This window comes from Plenodomus lingam (genome assembly GCF_022343315.1).
Source record: "Plenodomus lingam strain CAN1 chromosome Unknown contig_26, whole genome shotgun sequence".
In the NCBI taxonomy this organism is placed as follows: domain Eukaryota; kingdom Fungi; phylum Ascomycota; class Dothideomycetes; order Pleosporales; family Leptosphaeriaceae; genus Plenodomus; species Plenodomus lingam.
This window is the reverse complement of record NW_027093941.1, coordinates 821,850-848,559: the sequence shown is the minus strand read 5'-3', so window position 1 is coordinate 848,559 and position 26,710 is coordinate 821,850. Positions and strand designations below refer to the sequence as shown.

At 53.2% G+C, this 26,710-nt stretch overlaps 15 protein-coding genes across 15 annotated transcripts; 6 read left to right on the top strand and 9 right to left on the bottom strand.

Moving 5' to 3' along the window:
- Positions 1 to 431: 431 nt before the first annotated feature.
- Positions 432 to 1,320, bottom strand: IAQ61_006550 (uncharacterized protein; the record flags this gene model as incomplete). Its single annotated transcript, XM_003845384.2, has 2 exons — positions 843 to 1,320; positions 432 to 648 (listed from the first exon to the last, which is right to left on the bottom strand). The coding sequence occupies exons 1-2, from the start codon at positions 1,232 to 1,234 to the stop codon at positions 432 to 434; spliced, it is 609 nt and encodes a 202-aa protein (XP_003845432.1). The 5' UTR covers positions 1,235 to 1,320.
- A 1,616-nt stretch (positions 1,321 to 2,936) lies between these two features.
- IAQ61_006549 (uncharacterized protein) lies at positions 2,937 to 3,167 on the bottom strand (the record flags this gene model as incomplete). The annotated part of the gene is made up of 1 exon (XM_066097219.1): positions 2,937 to 3,167. One exon carries the CDS (start codon positions 3,165 to 3,167, stop codon positions 2,937 to 2,939), a length of 231 nt encoding a protein of 76 aa, XP_065952696.1.
- A 186-nt stretch (positions 3,168 to 3,353) lies between these two features.
- On the bottom strand, positions 3,354 to 3,767 carry IAQ61_006548 (uncharacterized protein; the record flags this gene model as incomplete). The annotated part of the gene is made up of 1 exon (XM_066097218.1): positions 3,354 to 3,767. The coding sequence occupies one exon, from the start codon at positions 3,765 to 3,767 to the stop codon at positions 3,354 to 3,356; it is 414 nt and encodes a 137-aa protein (XP_065952695.1).
- A 71-nt stretch (positions 3,768 to 3,838) lies between these two features.
- On the top strand, positions 3,839 to 4,646 carry RAS1_2 (Ras GTPase; the record flags this gene model as incomplete). Its single annotated transcript, XM_003845383.1, has 2 exons — positions 3,839 to 3,916; positions 3,987 to 4,646. 2 exons carry the CDS (start codon positions 3,839 to 3,841, stop codon positions 4,644 to 4,646), a joined length of 738 nt encoding a protein of 245 aa, XP_003845431.1.
- Positions 4,647 to 6,278: 1,632 nt separating this feature from the next.
- Positions 6,279 to 9,195, bottom strand: IAQ61_006546 (uncharacterized protein; the record flags this gene model as incomplete). Its single annotated transcript, XM_003845382.1, has 2 exons — positions 6,279 to 8,709; positions 8,828 to 9,195. 2 exons carry the CDS (start codon positions 9,193 to 9,195, stop codon positions 6,279 to 6,281), a joined length of 2,799 nt encoding a protein of 932 aa, XP_003845430.1.
- A 544-nt stretch (positions 9,196 to 9,739) lies between these two features.
- On the bottom strand, positions 9,740 to 10,509 carry IAQ61_006545 (uncharacterized protein; the record flags this gene model as incomplete). Its single annotated transcript, XM_003845381.1, has 2 exons — positions 9,740 to 9,866; positions 9,923 to 10,509. 2 exons carry the CDS (start codon positions 10,507 to 10,509, stop codon positions 9,740 to 9,742), a joined length of 714 nt encoding a protein of 237 aa, XP_003845429.1.
- A 402-nt stretch (positions 10,510 to 10,911) lies between these two features.
- Positions 10,912 to 12,292, top strand: IAQ61_006544 (uncharacterized protein; the record flags this gene model as incomplete). The annotated part of the gene is made up of 4 exons (XM_066097217.1): positions 10,912 to 11,050; positions 11,103 to 11,121; positions 11,173 to 12,124; positions 12,150 to 12,292. The coding sequence occupies exons 1-4, from the start codon at positions 11,043 to 11,045 to the stop codon at positions 12,290 to 12,292; spliced, it is 1,122 nt and encodes a 373-aa protein (XP_065952694.1). The 5' UTR covers positions 10,912 to 11,042.
- A 194-nt stretch (positions 12,293 to 12,486) lies between these two features.
- On the bottom strand, positions 12,487 to 13,761 carry IAQ61_006543 (uncharacterized protein; the record flags this gene model as incomplete). The annotated part of the gene is made up of 3 exons (XM_003845379.2): positions 13,576 to 13,761; positions 13,277 to 13,523; positions 12,487 to 13,215 (listed from the first exon to the last, which is right to left on the bottom strand). Exons 1-3 carry the CDS (start codon positions 13,701 to 13,703, stop codon positions 12,487 to 12,489), a joined length of 1,104 nt encoding a protein of 367 aa, XP_003845427.2. The 5' UTR covers positions 13,704 to 13,761.
- A 483-nt stretch (positions 13,762 to 14,244) lies between these two features.
- IAQ61_006542 (uncharacterized protein) lies at positions 14,245 to 16,150 on the top strand (the record flags this gene model as incomplete). The annotated part of the gene is made up of 3 exons (XM_003845378.2): positions 14,245 to 14,495; positions 14,549 to 16,067; positions 16,121 to 16,150. Coding segments are annotated over 3 exons (1,800 nt in total), but the record flags the coding sequence as incomplete, so codon positions are not given.
- A 23-nt stretch (positions 16,151 to 16,173) lies between these two features.
- Positions 16,174 to 16,680, bottom strand: IAQ61_006541 (uncharacterized protein; the record flags this gene model as incomplete). Its single annotated transcript, XM_066097216.1, has 1 exon — positions 16,174 to 16,680. One exon carries the CDS (start codon positions 16,678 to 16,680, stop codon positions 16,174 to 16,176), a length of 507 nt encoding a protein of 168 aa, XP_065952693.1.
- Positions 16,681 to 16,745: 65 nt separating this feature from the next.
- On the bottom strand, positions 16,746 to 17,324 carry IAQ61_006540 (uncharacterized protein; the record flags this gene model as incomplete). Its single annotated transcript, XM_003845377.2, has 1 exon — positions 16,746 to 17,324. The coding sequence occupies one exon, from the start codon at positions 17,322 to 17,324 to the stop codon at positions 16,746 to 16,748; it is 579 nt and encodes a 192-aa protein (XP_003845425.2).
- Positions 17,325 to 17,450: 126 nt separating this feature from the next.
- IAQ61_006539 (uncharacterized protein) lies at positions 17,451 to 18,926 on the top strand. The gene is made up of 4 exons (XM_003845376.2): positions 17,451 to 17,846; positions 17,897 to 18,133; positions 18,214 to 18,560; positions 18,614 to 18,926. Exons 1-4 carry the CDS (start codon positions 17,748 to 17,750, stop codon positions 18,798 to 18,800), a joined length of 870 nt encoding a protein of 289 aa, XP_003845424.2. The 5' UTR covers positions 17,451 to 17,747; the 3' UTR covers positions 18,801 to 18,926.
- Positions 18,927 to 19,138: 212 nt separating this feature from the next.
- On the top strand, positions 19,139 to 21,077 carry PEP2 (Vacuolar protease A). The gene is made up of 4 exons (XM_003845375.2): positions 19,139 to 19,422; positions 19,494 to 19,647; positions 19,708 to 20,359; positions 20,409 to 21,077. The coding sequence occupies exons 1-4, from the start codon at positions 19,324 to 19,326 to the stop codon at positions 20,695 to 20,697; spliced, it is 1,194 nt and encodes a 397-aa protein (XP_003845423.1). The 5' UTR covers positions 19,139 to 19,323; the 3' UTR covers positions 20,698 to 21,077.
- Positions 21,078 to 21,482: 405 nt separating this feature from the next.
- ATG26 (Sterol 3-beta-glucosyltransferase) lies at positions 21,483 to 26,050 on the top strand (the record flags this gene model as incomplete). The annotated part of the gene is made up of 5 exons (XM_003845374.2): positions 21,483 to 22,337; positions 22,389 to 22,829; positions 22,880 to 24,058; positions 24,108 to 25,709; positions 25,757 to 26,050. The coding sequence occupies 5 exons, from the start codon at positions 21,483 to 21,485 to the stop codon at positions 26,048 to 26,050; spliced, it is 4,371 nt and encodes a 1,456-aa protein (XP_003845422.2).
- A 42-nt stretch (positions 26,051 to 26,092) lies between these two features.
- Positions 26,093 to 26,378, bottom strand: IAQ61_006536 (uncharacterized protein; the record flags this gene model as incomplete). Its single annotated transcript, XM_066097215.1, has 2 exons — positions 26,093 to 26,319; positions 26,369 to 26,378. The coding sequence occupies 2 exons, from the start codon at positions 26,376 to 26,378 to the stop codon at positions 26,093 to 26,095; spliced, it is 237 nt and encodes a 78-aa protein (XP_065952692.1).
- Positions 26,379 to 26,710: the final 332 nt, after the last annotated feature.

Genomic DNA, 26,710 nt, shown 5'->3' with positions numbered 1-26,710 from the left:
CCCTGATCGCCAATATATACATGCAGCCTCGATCAGGGTAAAACATCCAGAGTGGTACCTGCTGTGGACATCGCATGACAAGGTGAAGTGAGCAGATGCTGTGGCCAACCAATACGAGCTATCTTTGTGCTCTGCGGTGTCTTGCACTTGGTGGAAGGCAAGGCCTCCCGTGGTTGTTGGTGTTCTTCCACGGTTACGAAGCATTCCCCCCCCCCCCCCCCTCCTCTGTGCCGAAATTTGGATCTACTCGTCGATCTCGCAACGTCAACTTGTCCTTCCTTGAGAGTCGAGAAGAGGGCCGTCTCGTATCTGCGTCTCCACCGGATGAATGCGTTGCTGAAGGCTGTCAGACCGCAGCGGCCCGTTCCCCGTGCCAGTGCAGACGATGGATACATACTGGTATGTACTTGCAAGCTGCCATGTCCAACGGCTCAACGTCGAAAGCCAGAAGTGGTAAATGCAAGATATTGAGCACGGCCCCTGATTGTTTCGACGTGGAGCACGCGTTTGCAGGCATTTTTTCTTGTTTTGTTCGGATGGCTAATCACATGTTCGGGACCAGCTGCGGGTGAGATGCGAGCAGACAAAGCGTCCGCAAATGTCCCGGGTATGGCAGCACATGTGCTGCGCTTCGACCGTCCCGCCGACCTGGAATGGGTGGGATGGTTGGAGGTCGCAACTGGCAAGGTCTCCCCGTCCGCTTCTCTGCCCAGCGAGCGAGCCTTATGGAGCCGGTGATCCTTTGAGGTTAAGGCCAACGCACGAGGTAGCTTGGTAGTGCGCGGCAGATGGTCGTCAGTGGCTGCTGCCAACGAGCACTTACGCCCTGCAAGGCAGCTTACCTGTGATGGGCCTCGCACCCCCATCTTGGACTGATTAGCACACGGCGGCAGGCTGCGTCGACGGCGACTGGCGGCAGACGGTAGCGGAAGAGGACTTCCCTCTGTTGGTCCCAGTGCTGCTGCCGTCGGCTCGGGACTGGACTTGCTGGAGGCCATGCCAAGTACCCGCCGGCTCTGTTTTGCGGGACGGGGCCTGGTTCCCCGAAGCACGCACCCGCCCCAGCGTCAGGACTCAGGCAAGGCCAGCCCAGAGCCAGCGCTGCCAGACTCAAGAGGGAGGTGAAACGGCTGGCGCAGGGCTCCCGTTGCAAGTTGGCTTTGAGGTTGGGCCTGTGTTGGCGATGCGGGAGACTGGGGGGTTGCGCGCCCAAGTCAGACGAGGGGATGGGCATGCCGTGTTGGCAGGACACGACGCGATGCAGGAGCAGCCATGGGGAAGGGGAGAATGCAACGCAGTACCGGTGCAGAACATGGCAGTCTGTATGAGGGCGCGGGTGTGTGTGTGTGTGTGTGCACTTTGATCGCAGATGTTGCATGCTGTTCGGCCTGTTCCTACAGAGTCGAGGGTGCATGTGTAGTGTGCGTTAGCTAGCAGGTCTGGCTAGTTTGGGGCGGGGGGCCTGTGCTTGTGTGTGTGTGTGTGTGTGTATGTGCACGATGCAGGCGAGGAGGTGGCACGGGTGGGTGGGACGCTTGTAGGTTAGGTACTGTATGTTGTATGTACGGTATTAGGTAGACAGACAAGCAAGGTGTGTATGAGTAGGAGCCTCGGAGGAAGATCCCATTTGGTTGGGAGTGAAAAGGCATGCGTCAACGAATGAATGGATGTCTGAAGGAATCCAAGAAATGGAAACACGACGGATGAATGGAGGTTCGACTACTGGATGCCCCTACTGGTACATAGCATCGTACTAGCATGTAAGGTAATGTAGTAGTCAGTTGTGGTATTACTCATGTACAGGGTCAGAAGAGGATAGGAAGGTTCAAGGTTTACTATGTATGATGCAGTCCAGTGGCCTTGACGCTGGTTCGTCAGGCTGGCAGGTGGTGAAAAGTATGGCTGCGGACAAGAAGATATGGTATAGACTTAGTACACACACAGTACACAAGACAAGACACGACAAGACAAGACAAGACACAATTGGGCTGTAGACTAAGTACAGATTGGCTGCTGGCTGCTGAATCTGACTATGGAAAGGCTCAATCTGGCTATGCAGTGTGCATGTGTGTGTGTGTGTGTGTGTGTGAGTGAGTGTGTGGACTGGCCACAATGGACATTGGCTGGATGGGCTCGCGTGTATTGGCCGATGAGCTGGTATGGATGTACTATGTCATGTACTATGTGTAATGTGTGTGTGTGTGTGTGTGTGTGTGCGTGTGCGTGTGCGTGTATTGTATGTGAGTTGGTGCGGGTGGAAGTGGGCGGCGGGCGTGGGCCTGGTGAGGAGAGGGAGGGCGGCCCTTGGCTCGAGGGGGGAGGAGGGGGGGGGGGGAAGAGACCCGACTAAGCGCATCCCGAGCAGGCCACAGCCTGTCTGTCTGTCTCTCTCTTTTCTCTCCCTCTCTAAAGGCAAGTTCTGGCAAGTCTGGCAGCGCAGCCCCCTCCCGCACACACACACACACACACACACACATACCCCCTCTCCCCCCCTTCTCATCCCCCCATCCCCCCAAAGCGTCCACCGACGTCGCCCAACGAGAAGCCAGCCTCAAAGACAGCGTAAAAAAAACCCCCCCCTTGGCCACCGCCCAGCTGAGACTAATCGCGCCTTTCTTTTGACCTCCCTCTTTTCATCATTGCCGCTGCCGCTGCCGCTATCATCACCCTGTCTGTCTTGTCTGTCTGTCTATCATCTACTCTATCTACCTCTATCTGCACCTCCACACACACACACACACACACACACACACACACGCACATACACTCCACGCTGCCACCCGCTTGCCATCCCACGCCCACCCACGCAAAGTGAGTGAGGAGTCAATGCGAGCTCGCCGCCGTGACAGACGTTGTTGTCGATAGCCACCGCACGGTCTCTCGGCGCCTGCGGATTCACGTGGGAGTGGGAGAGAGAACGTCGAAGAACCCAACCACTACCACACGCACCACGCACCACCACGACCACCACGACCACCACTATCACCACCACCACCATCGCCATACACGGTAGACATCACCACTATACCACCGCCACCATCCGTTTTGCCTATCCCCCAAAAAACGCCCTTCCTCCCCCAGGCATTGTGTTCTTGGTGCTGTTGTTGTCGTTGTTGTTGTTGCTGCTGCCACTGCTGCTCCTCGACCCTGTCCCAACCAGCTAGCATCTATCCATCCTCCTCCTCCTCCTCCTCCTCCCCCCTCTCTCTCTTTCTCCTTTGACAAACGCCCACATCATCCCCCCTCCCCCACAATACCATACACACTCATCCATCCTACCTCGCCCTCCCCATCGTCGCACGCGCAGCAGTTGTCCGCCTCCAACCTCACATTTCGTCCCACCTCGCTTCGCCCTACCTGCCTCCTTGTCTCGTCTCGTCGCTGCGCTGCACCGCCGTTGTTGCTGCACAGGCCACGCTCCCGCCCCGACGCCTGCTTGTACCACGCCTGTCCCTCCCCAGTGACGCCGCCATCCGATCGATTCTGAAGCGCCTGCAGCTGCCCACCGACACGCGCCCTTGTGCTGCCGTGCAAGCTGCCTCCGCCGTTTGGCTCCACGACAACCTCGCTGCTTCTGGCCGCGCCGCCTCCCCCTTCGTCCCGTCCGTCTGGAGTTGCTGCCCATCCGCAACTTCCCCCCCGAGGCCGCTGATCAGCTGCGCCTGCAACTGCGCTCTCACCAGACGACCTCTGCGACGACGTGGCGATAACCTTGCCCAACGCAGTCGGCTGGCCTCGACAGCGCCCCTATCCTTTATCTGTGCCATCCCCCACGCTCTGAGCCGTAGATTCTGCACTCGACCTGCTCTACGCCCGACTTCGCTCCACATCCACCATCATGGCGGGCAAAATGACTTTGTACAAGCTGGTGGTGCTTGGCGACGGAGGTGTGGGAAAGACTGCCCTGACGATCCAGGTAGGCCCGAGCCCTTTGCAACCCCCCCCCCCCCCCTTGCCCATTTTTGACATGTCTGACCGCCTCCTAGTTGTGCTTGAATCATTTTGTGGAAACATACGACCCCACCATCGAAGACTCGTACCGTAAACAAGTGCAGATCGACGGCCAATCATGCATGCTCGAGGTTCTCGACACAGCCGGTCAAGAAGAATACATCGCCTTGAGAGACCAATGGATACGCGACGGCGAGGGGTTTGTGCTCGTATATAGCATCTCCTCTCGCTCCTCGTTTACTCGCATTCAACGCTTCCACAGCCAAATCCAGCGCGTCAAAGAGACTGCCATGGCAGGCTCACCCACCTACCCAGGCTCACCTATGAGCGCATCTGCACCCATGTACGGCCATGCGCCTGTCATGCTCGTCGGAAACAAATGCGATCGCGTCACGGAGCGTGAAGTATCCACACAGGAAGGCCAAGCCCTGGCGAAGGATCTCGGTTGTGACTTTGTCGAAGCCTCTGCCAAGAATTGTGTCAATGTCGAAAAGGCCTTTTTCGACGTGGTCAGGCAACTGCGTCGACAACGCCACCAGGGTGGCGGCCGTTCGCCGTCGGATAGAAAAGAGCCACGTGTACGTCAAGAGAAAGATCGGTTGCGAGGCGCAAATGACCGTCGGGCAAGGGTTGCAGGCGGTAATGGCTACGGAAACAAGCGACAAACTAACAAGCCAAAGTGTGTGATTCTATGAACATACTTTGGTGTCGTTTGCACACATACCCCGGCCATTCGACACCAAGCCTTCAGCTATACATATTCTTTTGGATTACACAGCACAATCATGAGCCTACGATATATTTTCTCATCGCCGCCAACCATACCACTGATAGAAAGCAAATCTTCACACCCACCGGCGTCGGCATAGGGGCGGCGTTTCGCATTGAACCACTGTGTTGTCTCTCTGTCTGTCCTCTCTTTGGATTTTTCTCTCTTACTCCTCTTTGTTGCATGAGACCCCCCTGGAGTTCTTTTGGGAGTGTTATCTGTTTTTGTCGATACAATTGGTACTCTTTTTTTTTCTTAATGATCAGGAGATGTTCTGCTGCACATGTGCTGCGAGAGATTCTACGACGTTGTCACGGCTGGTTGAGCTTGATTCGCAGAGATGGACGAAAGGGCAGCGGGTGAGGGAAGGAGACGTGTGTGTGTGGATGAGGATGTTGAATGTAGAAAAGGACAAGGCCAAGGGTTATGTCGACGATGTCTTATTGCTCGTCAAAGTGTCTTTTTATAACCCTTGCGGCCGCAGTGTTTGGATGGACAGCGGGGTCGAGGGAGTGAACAAACCTGTGTGGGCCGGCATCGATTATTGATTGATTCTTGTTCAAAAAAACGGTCGGGTTGTTGTCCTGGCCGGTCGGATTGGGTTTGGGATATCAGAAAAGTCAGTCATGGATATACACATGTATGTACGTATGTGGGGGGGTTGTTGTTTTATTTTCTTTGCCTGCTTCTTTTCTCGTTTTTCCATTTTTTTTTCTTTTTTTTTCTTTTTTGCCCTGTTCCCTTGTTTTTCCCCTTAAAAGGCAAGCAGAATCTTGGCCTTTTTTTCCCGTCCTCTAGGGGCTCTTTGTTGCCTCTTCCTCTTCCTCCTCTACCACATCTACTTCTTCTACTTCTTCTTCCTCTTCTTCTTGTGTAGAGCTGCGAGTCCAAAGGAGATCAATTATTCATTATTCAGACGCTTCACCCGTGCAAGAAAGTGTCTTTTGTGCCCCGGGCTGCTGCTTTGTGTATGTCTCTCTCTGCCTGTGCCCCTGTACCCCTGTGTCCCAATCTCTCACTCGCAGTATACCCCAAACTCACAATCACCGTACCAAAGTAGTTGAAAACACGCATCCTCTCTCTATTCATCCTCGTCAGGATTCGACACTGCACACGGCACATGATATACATGTCCTTCTTTCTCCCCTTGTCCCCACTCTGACCCATCATCTCGGCAATTCCCACTCCCACTCCCACTTTCACACCCGAGAAGAGAGGAGAAATACCGTTTCTGGGCATGTGCAAGTCATCCCGTGGGTTGTGCGGGGTCATGAAGAGAGGGAGAGGGAGAGGGAGACAAGGTAAGGATGGGGACCTTGGGGAAGTGGGTAGATGGGGTTAATTCTGAATCATGGTTGAATCGGCGTCTTTGCCGTTGTACAGTGTGGTGTAATTTCTTCTGGCACAATGTATCCACAAGATCATGCATGCTATGCCATCTGTCTGGCTCTTTCTCAATCCCAATCCCAATCCCAATTCCGACTCAAACCCTACTTATCTTGCCCATTCCAAAGGACCTACCCACTCCACATCCCCCAACCCCAAAACATTCACCCCGCTACTCCGCAACCTTTGCCGCAATCTTCAACACATCCTCGACACTCTGCCTCGCAAACTTTGGATCCTTCTTAACAGCCTGCCAGACCTCACCGTGCCTGGGTTCAGCCATGCCCACCTTGGCCAACACCTCCGCCTTCTTCTCCTCCGTCCCATGCTGCTCCAGAAACTTGTAGTACCAGACCCAGCCATCACCGTAATCCGGGTCCAGGACCACGGCCTTTGTAAACCACGTCGCCGCCTTGTCGAGCCGGCGCTCGGCCCAGAAGATGCGTGCGACGACGACGAAGAGCTGCGCGTCGTTTTCCACCTTTCTGATGGCTTCGAGGGCGCGGGGTTTGCGCTGCGTGCGCGCCTCGAGGTGCATAATCTTCTCGGCCCAGAGCAGGCCCGAGTTGGGGCATTCTTGCAGCGCAATGGCCATGATCTTTTGCGCGGCCGGAATGTTTTGCTGCCGGCGTTCGAGGCGGACGGCTTCGCAGAGGAGTTCGGGGTTCTTTGGGTTTTGCTGACGGCCGCGATCGAGTGTCGACCGGGCCTTGACAATCGCGCCTTGTTTCTCTTGGATGCGCGAGAGGAGAATGTAGAGGGTCGGGGATTTAGGAGCTGCGCGGGTGCCAATGTTGAAGGCTTCTTGCGCTTCCTTGAGCTTGGACAGCTGTTCGTAGATTTGGCCTTTGACGGCGTGGAGTTTCCAGCTATGGGGCCAATTCTGCAGCGCTTGGTTGCAAATGTCAAGCGCGACTTCAAAGTTGCCGAGTTGGCGTTCGAGCACGGCCGACTTCATGAAGATGCGGTCCGTGGCAGCGGATTCTCGCGCGACTTGCAGGAAGCTCCGCGCTTGGTCGTAATTGCCAGCGTCTACTTCAAAGTCGACTGCCCGGGTGTACAAATTCTCGTTGCCCGGCAATTTCTCAAACGAGCGACCCAGGACTTTGCGGGCGCCCTCGGGATCGCCAGACTGCCACATCTCTCGAGCGTACAGCAGCCATAGTGACTCCGAGTTTGGACAAGCGGTGACTGCGCGCTCAAGAACACTGAGGAGTGACTCAGCCGTGCCATGGTGTTTCTCAAGATCGGCAGATGCGTGCCAGACAGTCGTCGAGTACGGGAATATAGACACTGCGTGTCCAAGAATCGCACGCGCGGTTTCGAATCTACCCCGACTTGAAATGCTTTTGGCATCCTCAAGCCAAATGTCTCTCCGTTCATCGTCCTCGTCAAGGCCCCAACCAATCGTAGCCTTGACTATTGATGCGGCTGTTCCCTTGTCACCCTCTTCTTCACAAATCTCCGCCTGTGCTAACCATTCTTCACGCTTGATCATCGCATTCTCCTTGATGAGCGCTTTGACAGCGCGCTCCATGATCCTATCACACATCTCAACTTTGCCAAGCTCTTCTTGCAATCTGCAGGCGTGGATCCAAATCGCCCAACTGGTGGGGATCGCTTTGCGCGCCTTGTTCAATACTTGCTGAGCAGCCTCCGCATCACTGACTCGAGCATAGGAGATCCACAGCTCTTCAGACAGCGGCACAGTCTCCGTGGCTTTTGCAAACAGGAGTTTGACGTTCTCAATGTCTTCAGTGTCATTGATCAGCGTCTTCCAGAGCTCCACTGACTGTGGATTATGATCTAGGGCTTGTCGTGTGACCTTCTTTCTAGCAGCTGGAGTCTGCTCGAGATCGATCGCTTGTTGCCACAGCCTAATAGCCTTGGGATTGAGTTTGATACCGTTCGCTGCGATGATCTTTGCGTTATGAACATTTTCCTTGTTGAGCCGAATAGCTTCTTCCCACACAACAATGGACTTGGGGCACATCTCGCAGCCTTTCTGAATAACCTTTTTCGCGGTATGCACTTTGCCAGCAACCTCTTCCAGACGTGAAAGCGCAACATAACCGGGACCGTTGTGAACGTTAGTCTTGACAGCCGACTCAAGCAGTACTCGCGCACGGTTGATATCTTCTACAGGAACCTCATCACCCATGGCTTGTTTCTTATCCAGCGCTGTAATGTAGCCTTTGGGATCCACACTCGTCGCTGTGCCCGAGGTAGTCGTCTGTGTACCTGGCCCGTTCGATGCAGCCGAGTCCAATCGTACTGTAAGCGCAGAAAGTTGAGCAGCTCCGATGGATGCAAAGTTCGTCATTGTGCCCGAATCGGCATCATTGGCAGATATTGAAGTGTCAAGCTCTCCCGACTTTGCTGCAGCCTGGAGAACGCTGTCCGGCACTGCATATGAGCGCGAGTTCGCCATTCGAGCTTCGCGTGCGCGTTTTGCCTTGCCCGTCATATCTCCTACTTCAGGCAGCGCTGCCCACTCTTCTTCAGAAACGGAGCCGAGCGCTCGCTTCAGATCGGCGAATTGGAGTTGGATCTTCGGATTATTCTTTTCGTACTCGTCGCGTTCTTGTTGCTCGCGGGCTTCCCTAGGTAGGATATCGGTATCTGTTCATATAGAAGGAACGATGAATACTTCTACAGCAAAGATAGGGCATAGGGGAGGTGCTGACGAGTATTGAGGGAAAGGGAGGGGCGTTCACTAACCTGCGGGCTCTCCTTCGCTTGTCCATCTTCTCATCTACTTCCTGATATATCCTGTCCGCCTCGTCGTCTTCCTTGTCGTAGTTCATGCCACTCGAGAACAGACCGACTTCGTTATCAGGATCCTGAAACCGATCCTCTTCGTCATCGTGCTCTTCCTCCTTCCTCTCCGTCACGCCATACGCCGCAGGAGCTGCCTGGCCTAGCGAAGCCGCACGCTTGGCCAGCATCTCCTTCATCTGTTCTTCCGAAGGCCCCTCTCGTGCGGGACCCAAGTCACTTCGCGTGGTGAAGCCAGTGGCACCACGCCCGAGACCAGCTACGTAGTTCTCGGGCGCAGGCATCGAAAGGAAATCGCGTCGTCCACTCATTTTGGCGGCGGTGCAGATTCAAGCTCTGGCGAGCATGTGGACCTTAGCAACAGCCTTGGGCGGTCGCGTAGGCGTTGCCAATCCGTACGATTTTGGCAATGCTGCTTGAGATGGGGACGAATTCGGAGTTTTGTTGAATATAATATCGCTGGAAGCGGGGTAGGGGGTAGTAGCGAGTATTATATCACTTGTTGGGTGCAGGCTTGTTGCTCCGCGTGGCCGTCGCGATCGATAAATTGTCGAGCTAGCTTCCAGGCAGATCTACGTCACGTGCGTCCCACCACAGACGGACACTAACCAAAAAGGTGAGTTTGCGACAACACTTGATGGGAGCTCAAAACGCATGCTCTACTAAGGAATACTGGCAAGGCTTTAACATAGCCTTGGGTATATGACAAGTTCAAAGACCACGGTTGGTTGATCACAGTGTATTGATCATAGGTGTAGCGTAATTGCGATTTCATGCTTGCTATTATACATGACGGTGATGTCACACAGAATCGGAGCCCTCTCTCGTAGAGTATACGAGAGCTGCATTCACTTGTCATTTGTCATTCGCCGCACTCGATGGCTGCGCATCATGCAGAGCAGCACTGGGCGACATCTTTGGCAGTGGTGGGACCGGCTCGACCGGTTGTTCAGATTTAGCATCGGCCCTCAGATTGCGCCCGCTGGAACCAGGCAATTAGTCAACGAATCATGCTTTAACCCTAGGTGTTCTTCTCACCTCTTCGTCTTCTTCAGTTTGCCCCCAAACCACTTCTTCAGACTCCTGCTTGTGGACGGGCGCTCGATTTCCTGAGATTGTTTCCCGTTTGCCTGGCCAACGCTGCTTCTCTGACTCGTAGGACTAACGAGGCTGGCATTCGGTGTAGTGTCACCATCGTCGTCCTCGAGTGGTGGTGCCCACCTTTCAACATCGCCATTGACCACGATGAACCAGCCAAGTTTCTGATCCGCCGCAATTTTATCCCGTAATTCTGCAAGGGCTGCCCATTGGTCATCTGCTAAGCCTGCACCTCTTATATCGTCCACATCCACCCCGAGCTTGACTTCGTGCACTATGTCGCAGACGTAAGCATAGGGTTGATCCTTGACAGTAAGGTCGTCTGGGTCGTATTGCTCAATGAAGCGCAAGTCGGGTAATTGCGCCATCTCAGCCGGCCATTGTTCTTTGAAATTCTTCATCATGCATGCTGTTGTTGCAGGGGCCATGAGCCATTCCGGGGCTGCATCATCAAGGTTCTGAAGAATGATATGGATTCGGATTTGAGCGCGCGGCCAGCGAAATCCGTGGACCAGCCAGGTAGGCATCGTGATTATGGATCTTGCGAAGCTAGATGGGCTAGATTGTGCTTTCAGGACGCGAAGAATCCTAATAGATTCAGTGGGTGGAAATCGTCCCTAACAAACCTTTTGGCATGAATGGTACATGGTCATGTTATTCAAAGACGTTGGGACAGAGTACAGGATGTGGCTGGGAGCCGTTATGACACAAAGCTTTGGGCGCAATGTATCGAAATCAAAAGAGGGTGCGAAATGGTATCAAGGTTTTGCCCCAGACATGGTGTACAGTTTGTTCACTTGAGCAGAGAGCCGTCGATCGTTCTCGGTTAAGGATAGGCGCATACCATGTTGCGGGGGATCAACAGGCATGTCCGCGGTGGAGTGTGCTCGCAGCTTGCACCCTCTTTAAGTGAACTAACGGCAACACCGGTAGCTCCCGCTTGACTTCCCACCAGCTGGTGATCATTGACCATGACGCGTATTCAGCACTTGATTCCTATATAATAGTGGATGAACGCAGGAAGTTGTGGGAACACCAGACATTGCTACTCATCGTCAACATGCCTCTGTACGTTGAGTGCATGCATCGCCATGTGTTAAGCTTGCTAATGCTTTGACAGTCACTTACTGGGCAAGAAAGTGAGTTGCATGATCACATTCCAACTACGAATTACAGCTTACATCTTGTAGTCATGGAACGTTTGCAATGCGGACAATATCGCGCGAGTCAAGGCGGACGAGGCAGCGGCTGCTGCCCGCGAAGCTGCAGACGAACAGCGCATGCAGGAACTCGATGCTGAGCGTCGCGCCGCTATACTCCGAGGTCGAACGCCCCCTCCACTACCAGAATCAACCACTAGCGATGGTAGAGGCCAGAGACGCGCTCGAGATGAAGGGGGTCGCGAGCGAAAGAGGCGGAAGCTGGCTGGGGAGGACGGCACAGACATGGACATACGGTTAGCGAGCAAGGCGTTACCCAAGACTGAGGAGTACAATGAAGCAAAGATCCTGAAGCTTCGAAGTACGCTTAGCGATGCGCCTCTCACGGATCACGCGGGCCATATTGATCTCTTCCCCGTCGACATGAAGGAGGCTATCAAGCGTGAGAAGAACGCCGAAGTAGAAAAGGAGAAGCGGAAGAAAGAAAAGGCCCTGGAAGACCAATACACTATGCGCTTGTCAAATGCAGCAGGTAAAGGTGGAATAAGTCAGCCATGGTACACTGCGGACCAGAAATCTGCCCCCACCGCAGGCAAAGATCAGGAACTGACCGCATACTCTGGCTTCGAAGAGAAGGATGTGTGGGGAAATGAAGACCCACGGCGAAAAGAGAGACAACAGGCTCGCATCTCCACGAGCGATCCATTTGCGCTCATGCAGAAAGCTCAGGCACAGCTACAGAGGTCGAAGCTCGATAAGAAGAAATGGGCCGAGGAACGGGATCGAGAGCTGCGAGAGCTACGAGCCACACAGGAGCGTGAGGCGCGGGGAGGGGGGCACAGAAAGAGAAAGACAAGGCACGAAAGCGAAGAAGAGTTTACTTCAGAAGGACGGCAACATGTTGTCAATCGTCATAGGTCATCGAAGAGTAGGCATCGAGATCGCAGTCGTGGCCGGAGCCATGATCGTGATCGCGAGAAGCGTAAGCATAGGCATTCACATCATAGAGAAGGCCAACGAAGTCGTAGTTGCGACCGAAGCCGACGTGATTCAGATGTGCATTCGTCTTCACGGCGGGATTGATAACCTCGCAGATGAGACAAGTCTGATAGATAGGGTGTCGACAATGCAAGATTCCCTCGCTTGTTGATACAAGCTGATCCAATAAAACTGATACCTCCATGCCTACCACCGACGTGTGGCCATTAGTGATGAGCGTTATCTCGAAATTTATACGGAGAAAGATCCTATGCGTGATCTCATGCAGCAGCTCCGAATCATTGACACCATACATCTGTTTTATTCATCCCAACAAACAACCATTCACATACTCAATTCCACAACCTACTGCCCCTTAGGAGTCTCATAAGGACCATATCCCGGCCGTGGAAACTTTGGTGACCCATCGTCGTTCCACTCAAACTTCTGCGCCCGAATCGACCTCGCACTCCACCCATTCGTAGGGTCCCGCATCCCATGATATACAATCCAGTTCTCACTGCCATCCGGCGATGTTGTGAAAGAAGCATGGCCAACACCATATGCAGACTCGCTCGGGTTCTGGTAGAATATTGGGAAAGGATGCTTACGCCAGTTACCAGGATTCATAGGGTCATCGCCTACGAGTTCGAGTTGAGCGAGGCAGTAATTGCGGTTGTCTGAGCGGGCTGCGCTGTAAATGAGGAACTGTTGGCCGGTGGTAGGGTTGGTGAGTTGTTGGGGGCCTTCATTGGAGGAGAGGCGGTCGTTACTGGTGCGACCGAAGGGCGTCTTTTCCCAGTCGTACTCGGGGGTGGAGATGATTTGGCGTTCTGAGAAGGGGGAGGAGACAGTGTATGGGTTTGCCATTTTGGTGATGCAGAGGTTGGCGGGCCAGCCGTCGTACTGACGACGCCAGCAGGAGTAGATGTGGTAGAGTTGGTCGTTGTGTTGGAAGTAGGTTCCGTCGATGGCGAATTGGTTGTATGTGTCGAGTTCCGATTTGTACTGGTAGGTGGCAGTCCATGGGTCGGAGCCTGTGCCTTCTACAACGAACATACGATGGTGGACGGCTGGACAGTTGTATTCACACCACTTTTGGAAGGTAAGCGGTTGTTCTCACGGGTAACAAAATGTGACATTGAACAGTACTCACCATTTCAATCTCCGGCGGCGGAGAGTCATTACGTGGATCAGCCGTGAAGATGACATACCACTTGCCGTCGATGTTGTGGATCTCGGGAGCCCAGAGGTCCGTGGAATAGTTCATGCCCGGTGGTGGGCTGAAGACAAGCTTGGAGTCGGCATCAGTCCAGTCTGTCAAGGACTTGCTACGGAAGAGTGTAATATCCTGGTTGTTAGTGTAGGTGAGGTAGTAGTAGTCTTCGTAGCGGAACATCCATCTTTTGAGGTTAGCTAGACCCGTATTCTTCATGGGACAAGTTGTGGGCTTACGGATCGGCTCCAGCGTCTACAATTGGATTTGTAAAAGTGGCTGGGGCTGTCGTATTAGACGGGGGAGCATAGCCTTGACAGATGCCTATGGCTGCGAAAGCTGCAAGCAACAAGAGCTTCAACATCATGGTCCTGTTCCAACAATGGGTCCAGATAGAGGTTTTGAGATGTATGGAGCGAGTGTGGTTGGGTGACGATCGGTGAACTGCACCACATATATATACCTAGTCAGTGGGGCGGGAGAATGGGCACCAGCAAGCAAGGCAGATATGGCATCACGGGATGTGCGCGGGAACGCTAGGTAACATGGCGGGGGTCGTCAATCCAACAATCGCGATTACATCTGCATTGCAGCTTCATGATGCGATGATCATGATTCGGAGATGCAGAAGGGTGGCTGTACCGGTAGAATCACACAATCACACAGTCCAGGGTCATCCATTTGCGCTTGCCTGGACCTTGAAGCCGATGCCGAGCATGTTGACAGGATCTGCTGTGAGACGTTGTACTGACGGCGTTGATATCGACAGACTGGAATGCTCACGCGTTCATCGTCGGCCATGGTCTTGTTCCTGCATGACGTTGTTGTTGTTGTTGTTGTGAGTTACTTAGTAGGAGCTTGAGCTTCCCCCCCGCGTTGCACCAAAACGTGCCGCTTCTCTTTAGCAGGTTAGCTTACCGGTACCGGTAGAGGCCGGCCATACTACCATCTCGGCCGCAACGTTTAGCGTCCTTTTTTTCTTGGACTGTCACCTCGACCCGCCTCTATCGCGTATGCCCAACATGAACAATTCGCAATTCCGCCGTCTTCTGATCGATACGCCGCGACCACAAGGCGATGGCACTGGCAAGTCGCCGCCAGCAGGCACGCCCAAAGCGGTGCTGGGCGCGCGCAAACACTCTAGTATACCCATGACCCCGTAAGCAAGTCCCCATCTTCATGTCTATTTGCAGCTTCTTATCATGTTCGCAGTCGTCAAGTCGGCCGAGGCTCTGTCCAGTCGGATTTTGCTCGTCAGCTCGCTGAACGCAACGCCAAAGCAAACCCCAATAAGAAGGCACGCATGTCTGCGCCCAAGGGAACCAAGCTGGCTGCTGGCTACATCGACCGCACCAAGGAGCGCACTGATGAAGAGAACAATGAGATTGTGCAGCGTATCAAGGCGCTGGAGGAATCGATGAAGCAAGGGGACATTGACCGCGAGACATTCGAAAAACAGGTGCAGGAGATCACGGGCGGCGACCTTGGGACTACTCACTTGGTCAAGGGCTTGGACAGGAAGCTGCTCGAGAGGGTACGGCGCGGTGAGGACATACTAGCGAAGGAAGACAACAAGGAAGATGAGGCGGAAGAAGAGGAAGCCCCGGAGGTGGAGGAGGCCTTCGACGAACTGGCACATGAAGAGGTGGGCCCTATTCTCCGCGACAAGGCTGAAAAGAAGGGCGAGAAATTGACAACACCACCACCAGTCGTTGGTGTCAAGCGTAGTCGGAACGACATCTTGAAGGAACTCAAGAGACAACGAGAGGAAGCTGCTCGAGCGGCTGCGGCTGAGCACGAGAAGAGATATCCCACTCTAGGGCCTGGATTCCGCAAAGTCAACCCAAAAGGGGAAACATCTCGCATTGAAACCGACGAGAAAGGCCGCGAGGTCTTGATCATCACTGGGCCTGATGGCAAAGAGAAGCGGAAGGTCAAGAAGCAAAAGATTGTTGAGGAAGCACCGCCCGAGGTGCGATACGACTTGGACGATCCCGACAAGCCGATAAACATGCATAATCTGCCAGAGCCGAAGGAGGATTCTGAGGATGATGACATCTTCGAAGGCGTAGGGTCTAATTACAATCCTCTTGCTGATCTAGGCGATGACGATGGCGACGATTCAGACGAGGAAGAAGCAGAAAAGGCTCCTGAAACAGCTGTAGAAGTCGTTGACCCACCTGTGGGAGAGCATCAATCAGAAGAAACGGTGGTCCCACCAATATCAGAAGAGAAAACAGATCACACAGCAAGCAGCACAGTGCCTGCAAAACGAGATTACTTCAGTTCGATTACTCGTGGCACGTCCTCGGAGAATCCATCTGGAGTCTCTTTGGCCGATGCCACTGTGCGAGCAGCTCTCGCCAAAGTCCGCAATCTTGACGAGAATTCCACTCTGCTCCAAAACTTGTCCTCAGACCCGAACGACCCCAGCTCGAAAGAAGCCCGGCTCAAGAAGCGTGCTGCAGAGTTGGCGGCCTCCGACCGCGATATGGAAGATATGGATCTCGGGTTTGGAGCTTCACGATTTGATGATGCCGAGGAGATGGAGCGAGAGGGCGAGAGAGTCAAGTTCAGCCAATGGAAGGGCCTTGGTACTGAAGGAGATGATGATGATGATGATGGAGAAGAGGGTGCCAGGGGTGCGAAGAAACAAAGGAAGAGAGGCGGAAAGAAGAGGAAAGGAGACAAGAATAATCCTGACGATGTACTCAAGGTTATGGAGAGACAGGTAAGATGCTCGCTGAATAGCATGTAAGATGTATACTGACATGATGATTGCAGCAAGAGAAGAAGGCTAAGACGCTGGGCTAATGTACCTGATTGATATAGCATATTCACGCTCCCGAAGGGATAACGTAATCCCGCGCCCCTTCCGTGCTGAACAAAATCACCACAGACTTCTCATTCAACTTTGTGAGGTCTTTGCCTATGCTATGTAACTTTTTCAAAGCTGTCAATGGGGCAGCACCACAAGGACCGACTCTAACACCCTGGCCATTAAGATTTTGTAGGTCATGATGAACATCGATATCAGAGACTGTGACGCTTAAGTCCACACCCTCTTCCAGGATCTTCCAAGCCGTTGTCGATGTCGTACCACAATTCATGCCATTCATGATGGTGTGCCCAGTCGTAATCGGCGTAATCTTTCCAGTCTCTAGACTCGCCTTTAGACTCGCTGCTGTATCCGGCTCGACAGTGACAACTGTAACAGGAGTCGATCGGGCTTTGTAGTGCATAGCCACAGCCTGTGCCCAGGACCCCACACCCACGGAGACTATTGCGTGGGTTACTGTTCGTATGCTCAGGTCTTGCAGCTGCTTATCCGCTTCGATGAGCATGGTGCTGTAACCTTCAACCACCCACTATCCATCGTTAGATTCTCACTACCGCTTTTCAAGAAAATTCAGCTGACCTCGGGAATGTCCTCATAACCATCCCACGAAACATCCATGACCAACATCCCCCCCTCATCGGCTTCCTCCCTCGCCTTCGCAATCGAGAAATCATAGTCGCCATCTACAACTATCACTTTCGTCCGTTCCCCTTCCCCCGTAATCTTCTGCTGCGTCGCCTCATCCATAAAGTCCGGCACGAAAATAACAGCTTCGACCCCTAGATACTTTGCCATTCTCGCCACCGCCCTGCCCCAATTACCCTCTGTACACGTCACAAGCTTCACGCCATCTTTCTGCGCCGCGACGCCGAGTTCTTCAAGGGAGGCCGTCAGTGACAAGCTGAAACGTTGGGCGAGGGCTCTGTGAATCGCCCAACTTGCACCGAGGATCTTGAAGGCGGGGAGGCCGAGGCGACTGGACTCATCCTTGAGGAGAACGTGGGATACGCCTACTTCTTGCGCTAGGGATGGGAGCGATGTCAGAGGTGTGACGGCGTAGTCTGGAAGGGTACGGTGGAAGGCTGAGACGGCTGGTGGAGGAGAGGGTCCGGTGTAGGACCAGGAGCTGGCTGAGGGGTTATGAAACATGGTTGTTTGGCCGAAGTGATTGATAAGGGGTTCAATGGAACGGGCAATTCATGGAGGGGAGACGATGGATCCTTGAGATTGGGAGATTGTGATCAAGGGACAAGCATATCAGATGATTAGTGGTGGTGCGTATAAGCTTTTGAATGTGTGATTCCTCGAAACGAAAGCTTTTTTGGCCCATGCATCTGTTCAGTATCAACTATATGGCGTATATCAATTACTCTCTATTTTTCATCCGTGAGTACGCCAGAGTATCACGAGACAGGCACGCTTTCTCTGGCGGGGTGGTGTGGGGAGCTTGATGCGGGGCATCTGGTATCGATAGCGGCGCGACCCTGAGCTGGGCTGCGTCATAAGTTGGGTTTCCTCTCGAATCGTGCGTCCCGATACGTTTGCCTACAAGCTTCGAACAACACATCAACAATGTCGCGACCAGGTGTACAGACAGCCTTGAACAACGTCCCCAGAGTCGTAATACGGCCAACATGGGATAACGTCGTTGCGGCTACATACCTCATCAAGGTACTGATACATCGATTTAGCTCTCGCGGGTCAATACTGATAGGCAACAGGGAATAGTCTTCTTCCTTGCGCATCCGTTTCTCTACCCGCTACTGAGAGCCCGTCTACTACCTGCTTTTCTACTCAGTACCTTTGTTCTCCTCAACCTCTTCTTCTGGACCTTCCTGCCACAAGTCGCCTTCCTCGCCCTGTTCCACAAGACTGGTAGCGCATGGGTGAATGGGACATTTCTGGTACTGGGAGAAGGAGCTGCAATAGTGGCCCTTCTGTTTGAGTCGTTCTTTGTGGTAAGTCTGACCAGAGAGTGAACGAATGGCGTCGTTATGGTAAATCATTGTTTTCTGCATCACCTGCTGACCTGTCCAAGGATGAAGCCCAGGTGGATATTTTCGATGCCGTTATGGTACACAAAGGATGTGAGGATCTGATCAGGCAACACCGTCCCGTCACAGAAGACGCACTCGACGATCCAGTCCGCCGACTGGGCAAGCCCACACGGTCAGCCGTTTATGCGCCTTTCTCCTTCCGCCAGATCGCAGAATTCGTCATCCTACTCCCACTCAACTTCGTCCCTTACGTGGGCGTGCCTCTCTTCCTCCTGCTCACAGGCTACCGCGCTGGACCACTCCAACACTGGAGGTATTTCCAGCTTCTGGGCTATAATCGGAAACAGAGGAACGCCGTGATATCCCAGCGAAGATGGCAGTATACATGGTAAGCCTACCCTGGCGCCCAATATTGTGCGTGGCTGATCTAAACCGGGACAGGTATGGAACAGTATACCTTATTCTACAGCTTGTACCGCCCTTCAGTATGTTCTTCCTCATGACGGCGGCCGCGAGCTCTGCACTATGGGCGGCGGACTTGGAGAGTGTGCGGAGAGCGCAGGAGGCACAGGGAGCGCATTTGGTGCCCCCGCCAGACTACACTGATGATCAAGATGCTGCCGTATAACTTTACCGCAATAGATAGTGTTGATTTGATGCGACAAAAGTGCACGCCGATAAACGTGGTCTGTCCGAAAGTCAATGAGATGCACTAACATTGTCGTCGGTGACCGACCGCCAGATTCCAGATGGTGGCGCCATGTCAATCAGTCTTGATAGGATAGGCTGTGGGCGGAAAGCTCAAAGCAGGGAATGGCTGCCAAGGCGTTTGATGCCGTACCTAGCTGCAACATTACCTTGGAACGGATCCGGATGGAGAAGACTGCACGTGCCCCACGCTAGGCTGCAGGCACAGTTCAATGTTGACGCATGACGAGTACCCAGCAAGCCCCCAGCCTCCCGCCCAAGCTCCCCCCAGCTTACTCTACCATCCATAACACAACACTTGCCTCCCTCCCCCCCATCCATCCATCGTCACGTTCGCAAACACCCTCCTTCTCCATCCCCCATCCCCCATCTATCCATCTATTTCTGTCTCGTCCTTCATCAAAACTCTTCCTAGCACAACCCACTTCGCATAGTCCGACATCATGAGGTCGGCCATCTTGCTCGCAGCTGCAGCTGCCGGCACTGCTTCGGCAGGCGTCCACAAGATGCCCTTGAAGAAGGTTTCTCTCGACGAGCAGTTGGTAAGTCACATTTCAAAGCCGCCTCGATGGCGGTTCAGCTCCAGGATCGAGCGCTTCCTGACAATACCCAGAAATACGCTTCGATCCAGGAACAAGTTAGCGCTTTGAGCCAGAAGTACATGTCTGGTTTCAAGCCCACGAGTCACATGGAGCAGGTCTTCAAGGCTCCTTACATTGCCGATGGAACGCACCCGGTGCCTGTCAGCAATTTTCTCAACGCACAGTGTAAGTTGCGCATTTCCCAGGCATCTGCAGCCTACTCTAGCGGCTGCTAACCCAGCTCAGACTTCTCGGAGATCTCCCTCGGTACGCCACCACAGACCTTCAAGGTTGTTCTCGACACCGGTAGCTCCAACCTCTGGGTTCCTTCGTCCGAGTGTAACTCGATCGCCTGCTACCTCCACACCAAGTACGACTCGTCAGCGTCGTCGACATACAAGAAGAACGGCACCTCGTTCGAGATCCGCTACGGATCTGGCGAGCTCAGCGGCTTCGTTTCCAACGACGTGTTTCAGATTGGTGACCTCAAGGTCAAGAACCAAGACTTTGCGGAGGCTACCTCTGAGCCTGGCCTTGCATTTGCCTTCGGCCGATTCGACGGCATCATGGGTCTAGGCTACGACACTATCAGTGTCAACCATATCGTCCCACCCTTTTACAACATGCTGGACCAGGGCCTGCTCGATGAGCCCGTCTTTGCCTTCTACCTTGGTGACACCAACGAGCAGCAAGAGTCCGAGGCCACATTTGGTGGTATCGACGAGAGCCACTACTCGGGCAAGCTCATCAAGCTTCCATTGAGGCGCAAGGCCTACTGGGAGGTTGATCTCGATGCCATCACATTCGGCAAGGAGACAGCTGAGATGGACAACACCGGTGTCATTCTGGACACCGGCACCTCCTTGATTGCTCTTCCTTCCACCATGGCCGAGCTTCTGTAAGTTTCGCCACACCCACCAGCCCAGTGAAGCGCTAACATGATCTAGTAACAGAGAGATTGGCGCTAAGAAGGGCTTCAACGGCCAGTACTCAGTTGAGTGCGACAAGCGTGACGGTCTGCCCGACCTTACATTCACGCTTACCGGCCACAACTTCACCATCAGTGCTTTTGACTACATTCTGGAGGTTCAGGGATCATGTATCTCTGCCTTTATGGGCATGGACTTCCCTGAGCCCGTAGGACCTCTGGCCATTCTCGGCGATGCTTTCCTGAGGAAGTGGTACTCTGTATACGACCTCGGCAATTCTGCTGTTGGACTTGCCAAATCTAAGTAAGATACCAGCATTGGGATATGCTGCAAGCGTTCGCAGAGTGGATTAGCATAGTCACTTGATAACCTGCATCTTTGAGCCTCAAATTGTACCTGCGCCGGACCGGTTTGGGTGGATGGTGTTGACTGCCATGGTTTATGTATATTAATGAAGGCAGCTTGATTGAGAGACAAGGCAATCACGTCACTCGTTTGAGAGTTCTATAAAGTGTCATTGAAGGCGCATGTTGCAATTTACTAAAATAGTTGCCTCTGGGCAGCTCATGAGCTAGACACCAAGGCGGCACGACCCCCGTAGTCTACTATCCGTTATCGATACAAACAAACGAATGACGTCTTCGCTTCTGTAGTCGCAAGCTTGTAGGATAGGATACTTGATACTTTGGATGCAGCGTGTGCTTGAATACTGTGGCGCATGTCGATATGGTAATAAATGGGCGAGGAGTATTTCTCAGCATTGTCTTTGAAAGGTGAGGCTGTGCTGTTGAGGTTGTGGCACCATTAAGCTTATCACGCCGCCAATCCGCGCCAACAGCTACGTGCATGTGCCCACTACTGAGCGTGGCCGCATCTCGTGTACTCCCAGTCAGGGCGCGTCACACCTTTTGCCCAGGCCTCCAATATGTGATATCTAGTATCAGTGACTGCCTGACGCAGCCCCCCTCACAGTTGATCTTACACCATAATACGAATCCGCGCAAGCTCACGCCTACTTAAGCCTCCTCGATCGCCGCAGCATCTCAACTCGGCCTCCAACGGCCATTCGCTGCCACCACACCAGCCTACAAAATGGCGTCCCAAGACCGAGGGAGCGACAGGACCAGCCGGAGACTGACCAAAAAACGCAAAGATGGGAAGAAGCCGATGCGAGATGTGTCGCTGGACATGCCAGAGCGCTTCAAGGACGGTGACGATGCACACGAGGACGTGACGGCGCCAAAGGGCAACCACACCATGTCGATGAACCAGTCCATCTTCTCCATGATAGCCCGCGCTGGGCAGCAGTCAAACACCGATCTGGGCACTATGCAAGAGGTTGACTCGGGAGATAGTGATGATGAGGGCACGCGCAATGTGCCATATCACATCTTGGACGGTGCTGCTCGACTGAGCCGCCTCAGCACTGCGAACGACTTCCAGAAAACCTCTGGCCAGACTCGGGATGGAAAGACGGAGAAAGGCAAACATCGAAGGGCGTTGTCGGAAAACAAGCTCCTGCGATCACTGCCCAAGTTGAAGATAGCGAGTCGAAAGGATGCGCGCTCTGATGGACAGGGCGCGGACCAGATGTCTTCATCACAGTTCTTACCACCCCGCCCCTCGCCCGAAGGCTCCATGCCCGCACCCGCATCGAGCCCGCCGCCTCCTGCAGCGAAAGGCAGAGTTAGGCCTGGCGACGGAATACAAATGGAGAAGGGCCGTAATGTAGCGCGCAAGACTCGACAACGAAGTCCTGCCGCGGCTGCCACAGGTGAAGCACCTGTCAGTCTCGCAAAGAGGATACAGCACATTTTTGAGTTTGCGCAGGAAGAAGAGGTCATATCTGAGTACCCTTGTTGGCTTTTACAAAGCATTCTGCTGCAAGGTTATATGTATATTACACAGAAACATATATGCTTTTATGCATACATCCCCAAGAAGCACGTAAGTAGAACTTGTGCGTTATAGCATGAGATGCGTTACTGACGTCACCAGCACGACGTCAGCAAGACTGGCTACCTGTCAAAACGTGGTCGGTCTAAACATAACAGATACTGGTTCATCCTGCGTGGTGATGTCCTAGCTTACTACACTAACCCGGCGGAGCTCTACTTCCCACGCAATCGCATCAACCTGCAATACGCAATATCGGCGGAAGTCCTAGAGCCCAAGCGAAAGGGCGACGAAGAAACCAGCTTTGTCGTTACGACTGACGAAAGAACCTACCAGTTCAAGGCCGACAGCGTAGCCAGTGCCAGAGAGTGGGTAAAGTCGATTCAGAAGGTTATATTCCGCACCCACAACGAGGGCAACAGCGTGAAAATCTCCCTACCGATACAGAATGTGCTTGAAATAGAGGAGAGCTCTATACTGGACTTTGCTGAAACAGCCAAAGTTCGTGTGATAGATAACGACGAAACATTCGCGATTGATGAGGTTCGTTGTGCTCCATCTCTTCCGCGTCTGCGCTCTCTAACTCTGACCAGTATTTCTTCTCGTTTTTTACGAAGGGACAAGACGCGCTTAATGTGTTACGAATTATGATCAATGATAATGAGCATCATCAGGCAGCACAAAAACCTGTGGAACCTCCATCCCGTGCATTAGGTCAGTCAGATAGCGGCTTTATGGCATCTACGAATGCTCCCAGCGAAGTGCCTCACATCACAGAGAACGTACGTGCTACCTTGTCACCTTTAACAGCACCGCATGTTGGAAGATCAAGCATGAGCGACATTTCTGTACGCTCGAGCGTCGACGCAAATAGGAAAAACCGGGATGTGCGTCGCAGCATGGACGCTGGCCGCACCCTGCGACGCTGGAGCCTTGAAGGACGACGTCTCAGTCACGAGGCCCACCGGAGTCCGAGTCCAAGTGGCCATGACAAGACGCATAAGGGTCGCGTTGGAGATCGCTCACCCAAGTCTCCACGAGCAACAGACTCAGATTCAGCTACCTTTTCACTCGACCCAGGTACGGAGTCATCCGCTGCCATACAGTCAATGGACGATAGTACCGCCTCTGCTTCGCAAATATTGGATCGCTCCGACTTATTCCGTGCGCCAGTGGTCAGTTCACCAAATGCCTTTTCCAATGGCGTGAATATGTCAGCGCATTCACAAGATACAACTCGTTCGTCTGCGCCTAGGCCCGCCTATTCTAAAGGCACGCACCCCACAACAAGTCCCAGCATCGATCCGCTCTCACCTGGTGCACCTGACGGAGAGTACGATACAGACGCTGGAGGAGCCACACGACTATCTGGCTCCTCTTCAGCGCTCCAAGATATTGCCTCTTACCCGCTACAGAAAGCTTCTGGATTAGCGGGCTTTCTGCGCACAAGGTCGAAGAAGATGGGCAATCTACTTGCTGCGGAGTCGATGGGATACTACGAAAAAGTGTCTGGAATGTTAGCCGGTGGTCGCAAGCATTACAATACCGCAGAAGGGCTAGAAACGGATGACCAGGTAAACGTGTATGAAGACGACGAAGATGCCGCCAAGGCAACCGACAACTTTCGTGAGCACTTTGCGTTCCGCGAGGATGAAGTCCTCCAATCCTCTTTCTTTGCATCACTTCAGCGCGTGCTTCCCAACTATGGTAAGATATACATTAGTGGAAGATATTTTTGCTTCCGCAGCCTCATGCCTACATCCAAGACAAAGGTATGTCAAACACAGCTTCCCGCATTTGCAGAGCCCTGACATAATGAAGATTATCCTGCCAATGAAAGATATAGAAAATGTCAACAAAGAGAAGGGCTTCAGACTTGGCTACTATGGCCTTGCTATCGTGATCAGAGGCCATGAGGAGCTGTTTTTCGAATTCGGGAAGGCAGAGTATCGCGACGAGTGCGCCATAACCGTGCTTCGTATCTTGGAGAACACAAAGTACCTCGAAGACGATCAGTCATCTTCTTCTGGTGTCGATAGCAATGACGAGGCCGCCAAAGCGGAGCACGATCTTCTTCAACAAGCAAGAGAGGACAATAACGTGGACAAGACGAAAAATCTATCAGAAATTGTACGCGCAGCGGCGGACGATCGGATCCCCCTCATTTTCGACGACCCGCTGGCTTCTTTTGTCGATTTCAAGCCCCCAGAGCCCCTCACTATTGTCTGTTTGACAATCGGTTCCAGAGGTGATGTGCAGCCCTACATTGCGCTCTGTAAGGAACTGCTGAAGGAAGGGCACAAGCCGCGCATTGCAACGCACGCAGAATTTGAGCCCTGGGTACGAAAACACGGTATCGACTTCGCTCCGGTTGATGGCAACCCGGCGGAACTTATGAGGATCTGCGTAGAGCACGGCATGTTCACGTACAACTTCATGAAAGAAGCCAACTCCAAGTTCCGTGGATGGCTTGACGACGTTTGTAGCTCATCGTGGCGCGCATGCCAGGGTGCTGATGTTCTCATTGAGAGCCCGAGCACCATGGCTGGTATTCATATTGCAGAGGCTTTGGAGATCCCATATTTCCGCGCCTTTACGATGCCCTGGACGCGCACTCGTGCCTACCCACACGCATTCTCGGTCTTGGAAAAGAAGATGGGCGGTGGTTACAACAGCATTACGTACATCACCTTCGACACCATCTTCTGGACAGCCATCTCCGGCCAGATCAACAAGTGGCGCCGACGTGAACTTGGCCTTCAGAACACATCACAGAGCAAGATGCAGGCAAGTTTACGTCCGTTCTTATATAACTTTAGCCCTCATGTTGTACCTCCGCCACTGGATTGGCCCGATTGGGTCCGAGTAACAGGCTACTGGTTTTTGGACGAGGCGGATACGTATGAGCCGCCCGCAGATCTGGTAGCATTTATGGATAAGGCGCGCAAAGATGGCAAGAAGTTGGTCTACGTTGGATTTGGCTCTATTGTTATCGACGACCCTGCTGCTCTTACGAAGACGGTTGTCGATTCGGTATTGAAGGCAGACGTACGATGTGTTCTCTCAAAGGGTTGGTCGGATCGTCTGGAGACTAAGGATGCCTCCAAGCCGGAAATTCCGCTCCCATCAGAGATCTTCCAGATCCAGTCTGCGCCCCATGACTGGCTGTTCAAGCAAATGGATGCAGCAGTACACCATGGAGGGTCTGGGACCACAGGTGCCAGTCTTCGCGCAGGCATTCCCACAATCATCAAACCCTTCTTTGGGGACCAATACTTCTTCGCACAACGTGTCGAGGACATGGGTGTTGGTGTGTGGCTCAAGAAGGTCAACACCAGTGTGTTTAGTCGGGCATTGTGGGAGGTTACCAACAGCCAACGCATGATCGTGAAGGCGAGGGTTCTGGGACAGAAAATTCGCAAGGTAAGAAAATCGAGTGCCTTTCCATGATAGATACTGACGCCATCCAGGACAATGGCACTCAAGTAGCCATACAGACCATTTATCGTGAGCTCGATCGGGCTCGATCGCTCGTGAAGAAGCACGCCAAGCTGGACGGAGAACTGTCAGAAGAGTTTGAAGAGGACTGGACCATGGTCGAGGATGGCGAGGAGATTGATGTACCCCATCCATTCGAGGTTCAACAGCCTGTTGCTGGCATTAGCCAGGATGCGTCAAAGATGGGTGGAGGATCTTTGGTTTTGGGCAGCATGGTGTTGAAGGGTGCGCAGAAGCGCAGCCCGGAGTCTGCATATAGAGGTTGAACGTTCAAATTCTTCAAAGTTCAGTGTATAACAGGCATGGTGTCAGGGGCAATTTTCAATGGGATGTAGACGTGGCAGAGTAGCGTTATAAGACCAGATGATATCTGTGGTACGATTCAGATGCAAGAGCACATCGCGATAGGGTGGATGCAGGGACAATTGACATATGTATTGCTGCAGGATTCGAGTCATGGAATAGATTTTGATCGAGTCAGGATGCAATGAACGAGAATGGCGATGAGTGGGCAGCACTGTTTTCAAAGTGTCTCCTGGTTGTGATTATTGTTGCATTCTTGTTGCCTAAATACCACAACGTACCGGTATTCATGGTATGGCCTCGTGAATCATACTTTCTGCTGCCTATCCGTATGTATGAATGAAAACTTCAGCGGAGTGATGAAGAAAGGACGAATCCAGGATGCAAACAGAGACGCAAAACACGCCCAGTTCTTCAACGCGGCTCGACTCAGGCGGACACAAATGCAGATCAAAGTGCGCGCTGCTCCCGCTCTTTGTCTGCAGCTCCCTGCAGGTCCACTGAGCACGGGCCTCTTAGTCGAAAGCGGGTATAAGTAAGTTAAGTCCCCCTCCCCCCGCCCGCCGTGAAAGAAGCTGGGCAGAACGGCAAACGCAATACGTCAATCCTTGTCCCCGATTTCT

Excerpts from the sequence above, each read along its gene's own strand:
- IAQ61_006539 (XM_003845376.2), top strand. The coding sequence starts at position 17,748 with ATGTCGCGACCAGGTGTACAGACAGCCTTGAACAACGTCCCCAGAGTC. Across the intron at positions 18,134-18,213 it reads TGTTTGAGTCGTTCTTTGTG|GATGAAGCCCAGGTGGATAT; the intron begins GTAAGTCTGACC and ends GACCTGTCCAAG. Across the intron at positions 18,561-18,613 it reads CGAAGATGGCAGTATACATG|GTATGGAACAGTATACCTTA; the intron begins GTAAGCCTACCC and ends AAACCGGGACAG.
- PEP2 (XM_003845375.2), top strand. The coding sequence starts at position 19,324 with ATGAGGTCGGCCATCTTGCTCGCAGCTGCAGCTGCCGGCACTGCTTCG. Across the intron at positions 19,423-19,493 it reads TTTCTCTCGACGAGCAGTTG|AAATACGCTTCGATCCAGGA; the intron begins GTAAGTCACATT and ends GACAATACCCAG. Across the intron at positions 19,648-19,707 it reads CAATTTTCTCAACGCACAGT|ACTTCTCGGAGATCTCCCTC; the intron begins GTAAGTTGCGCA and ends AACCCAGCTCAG.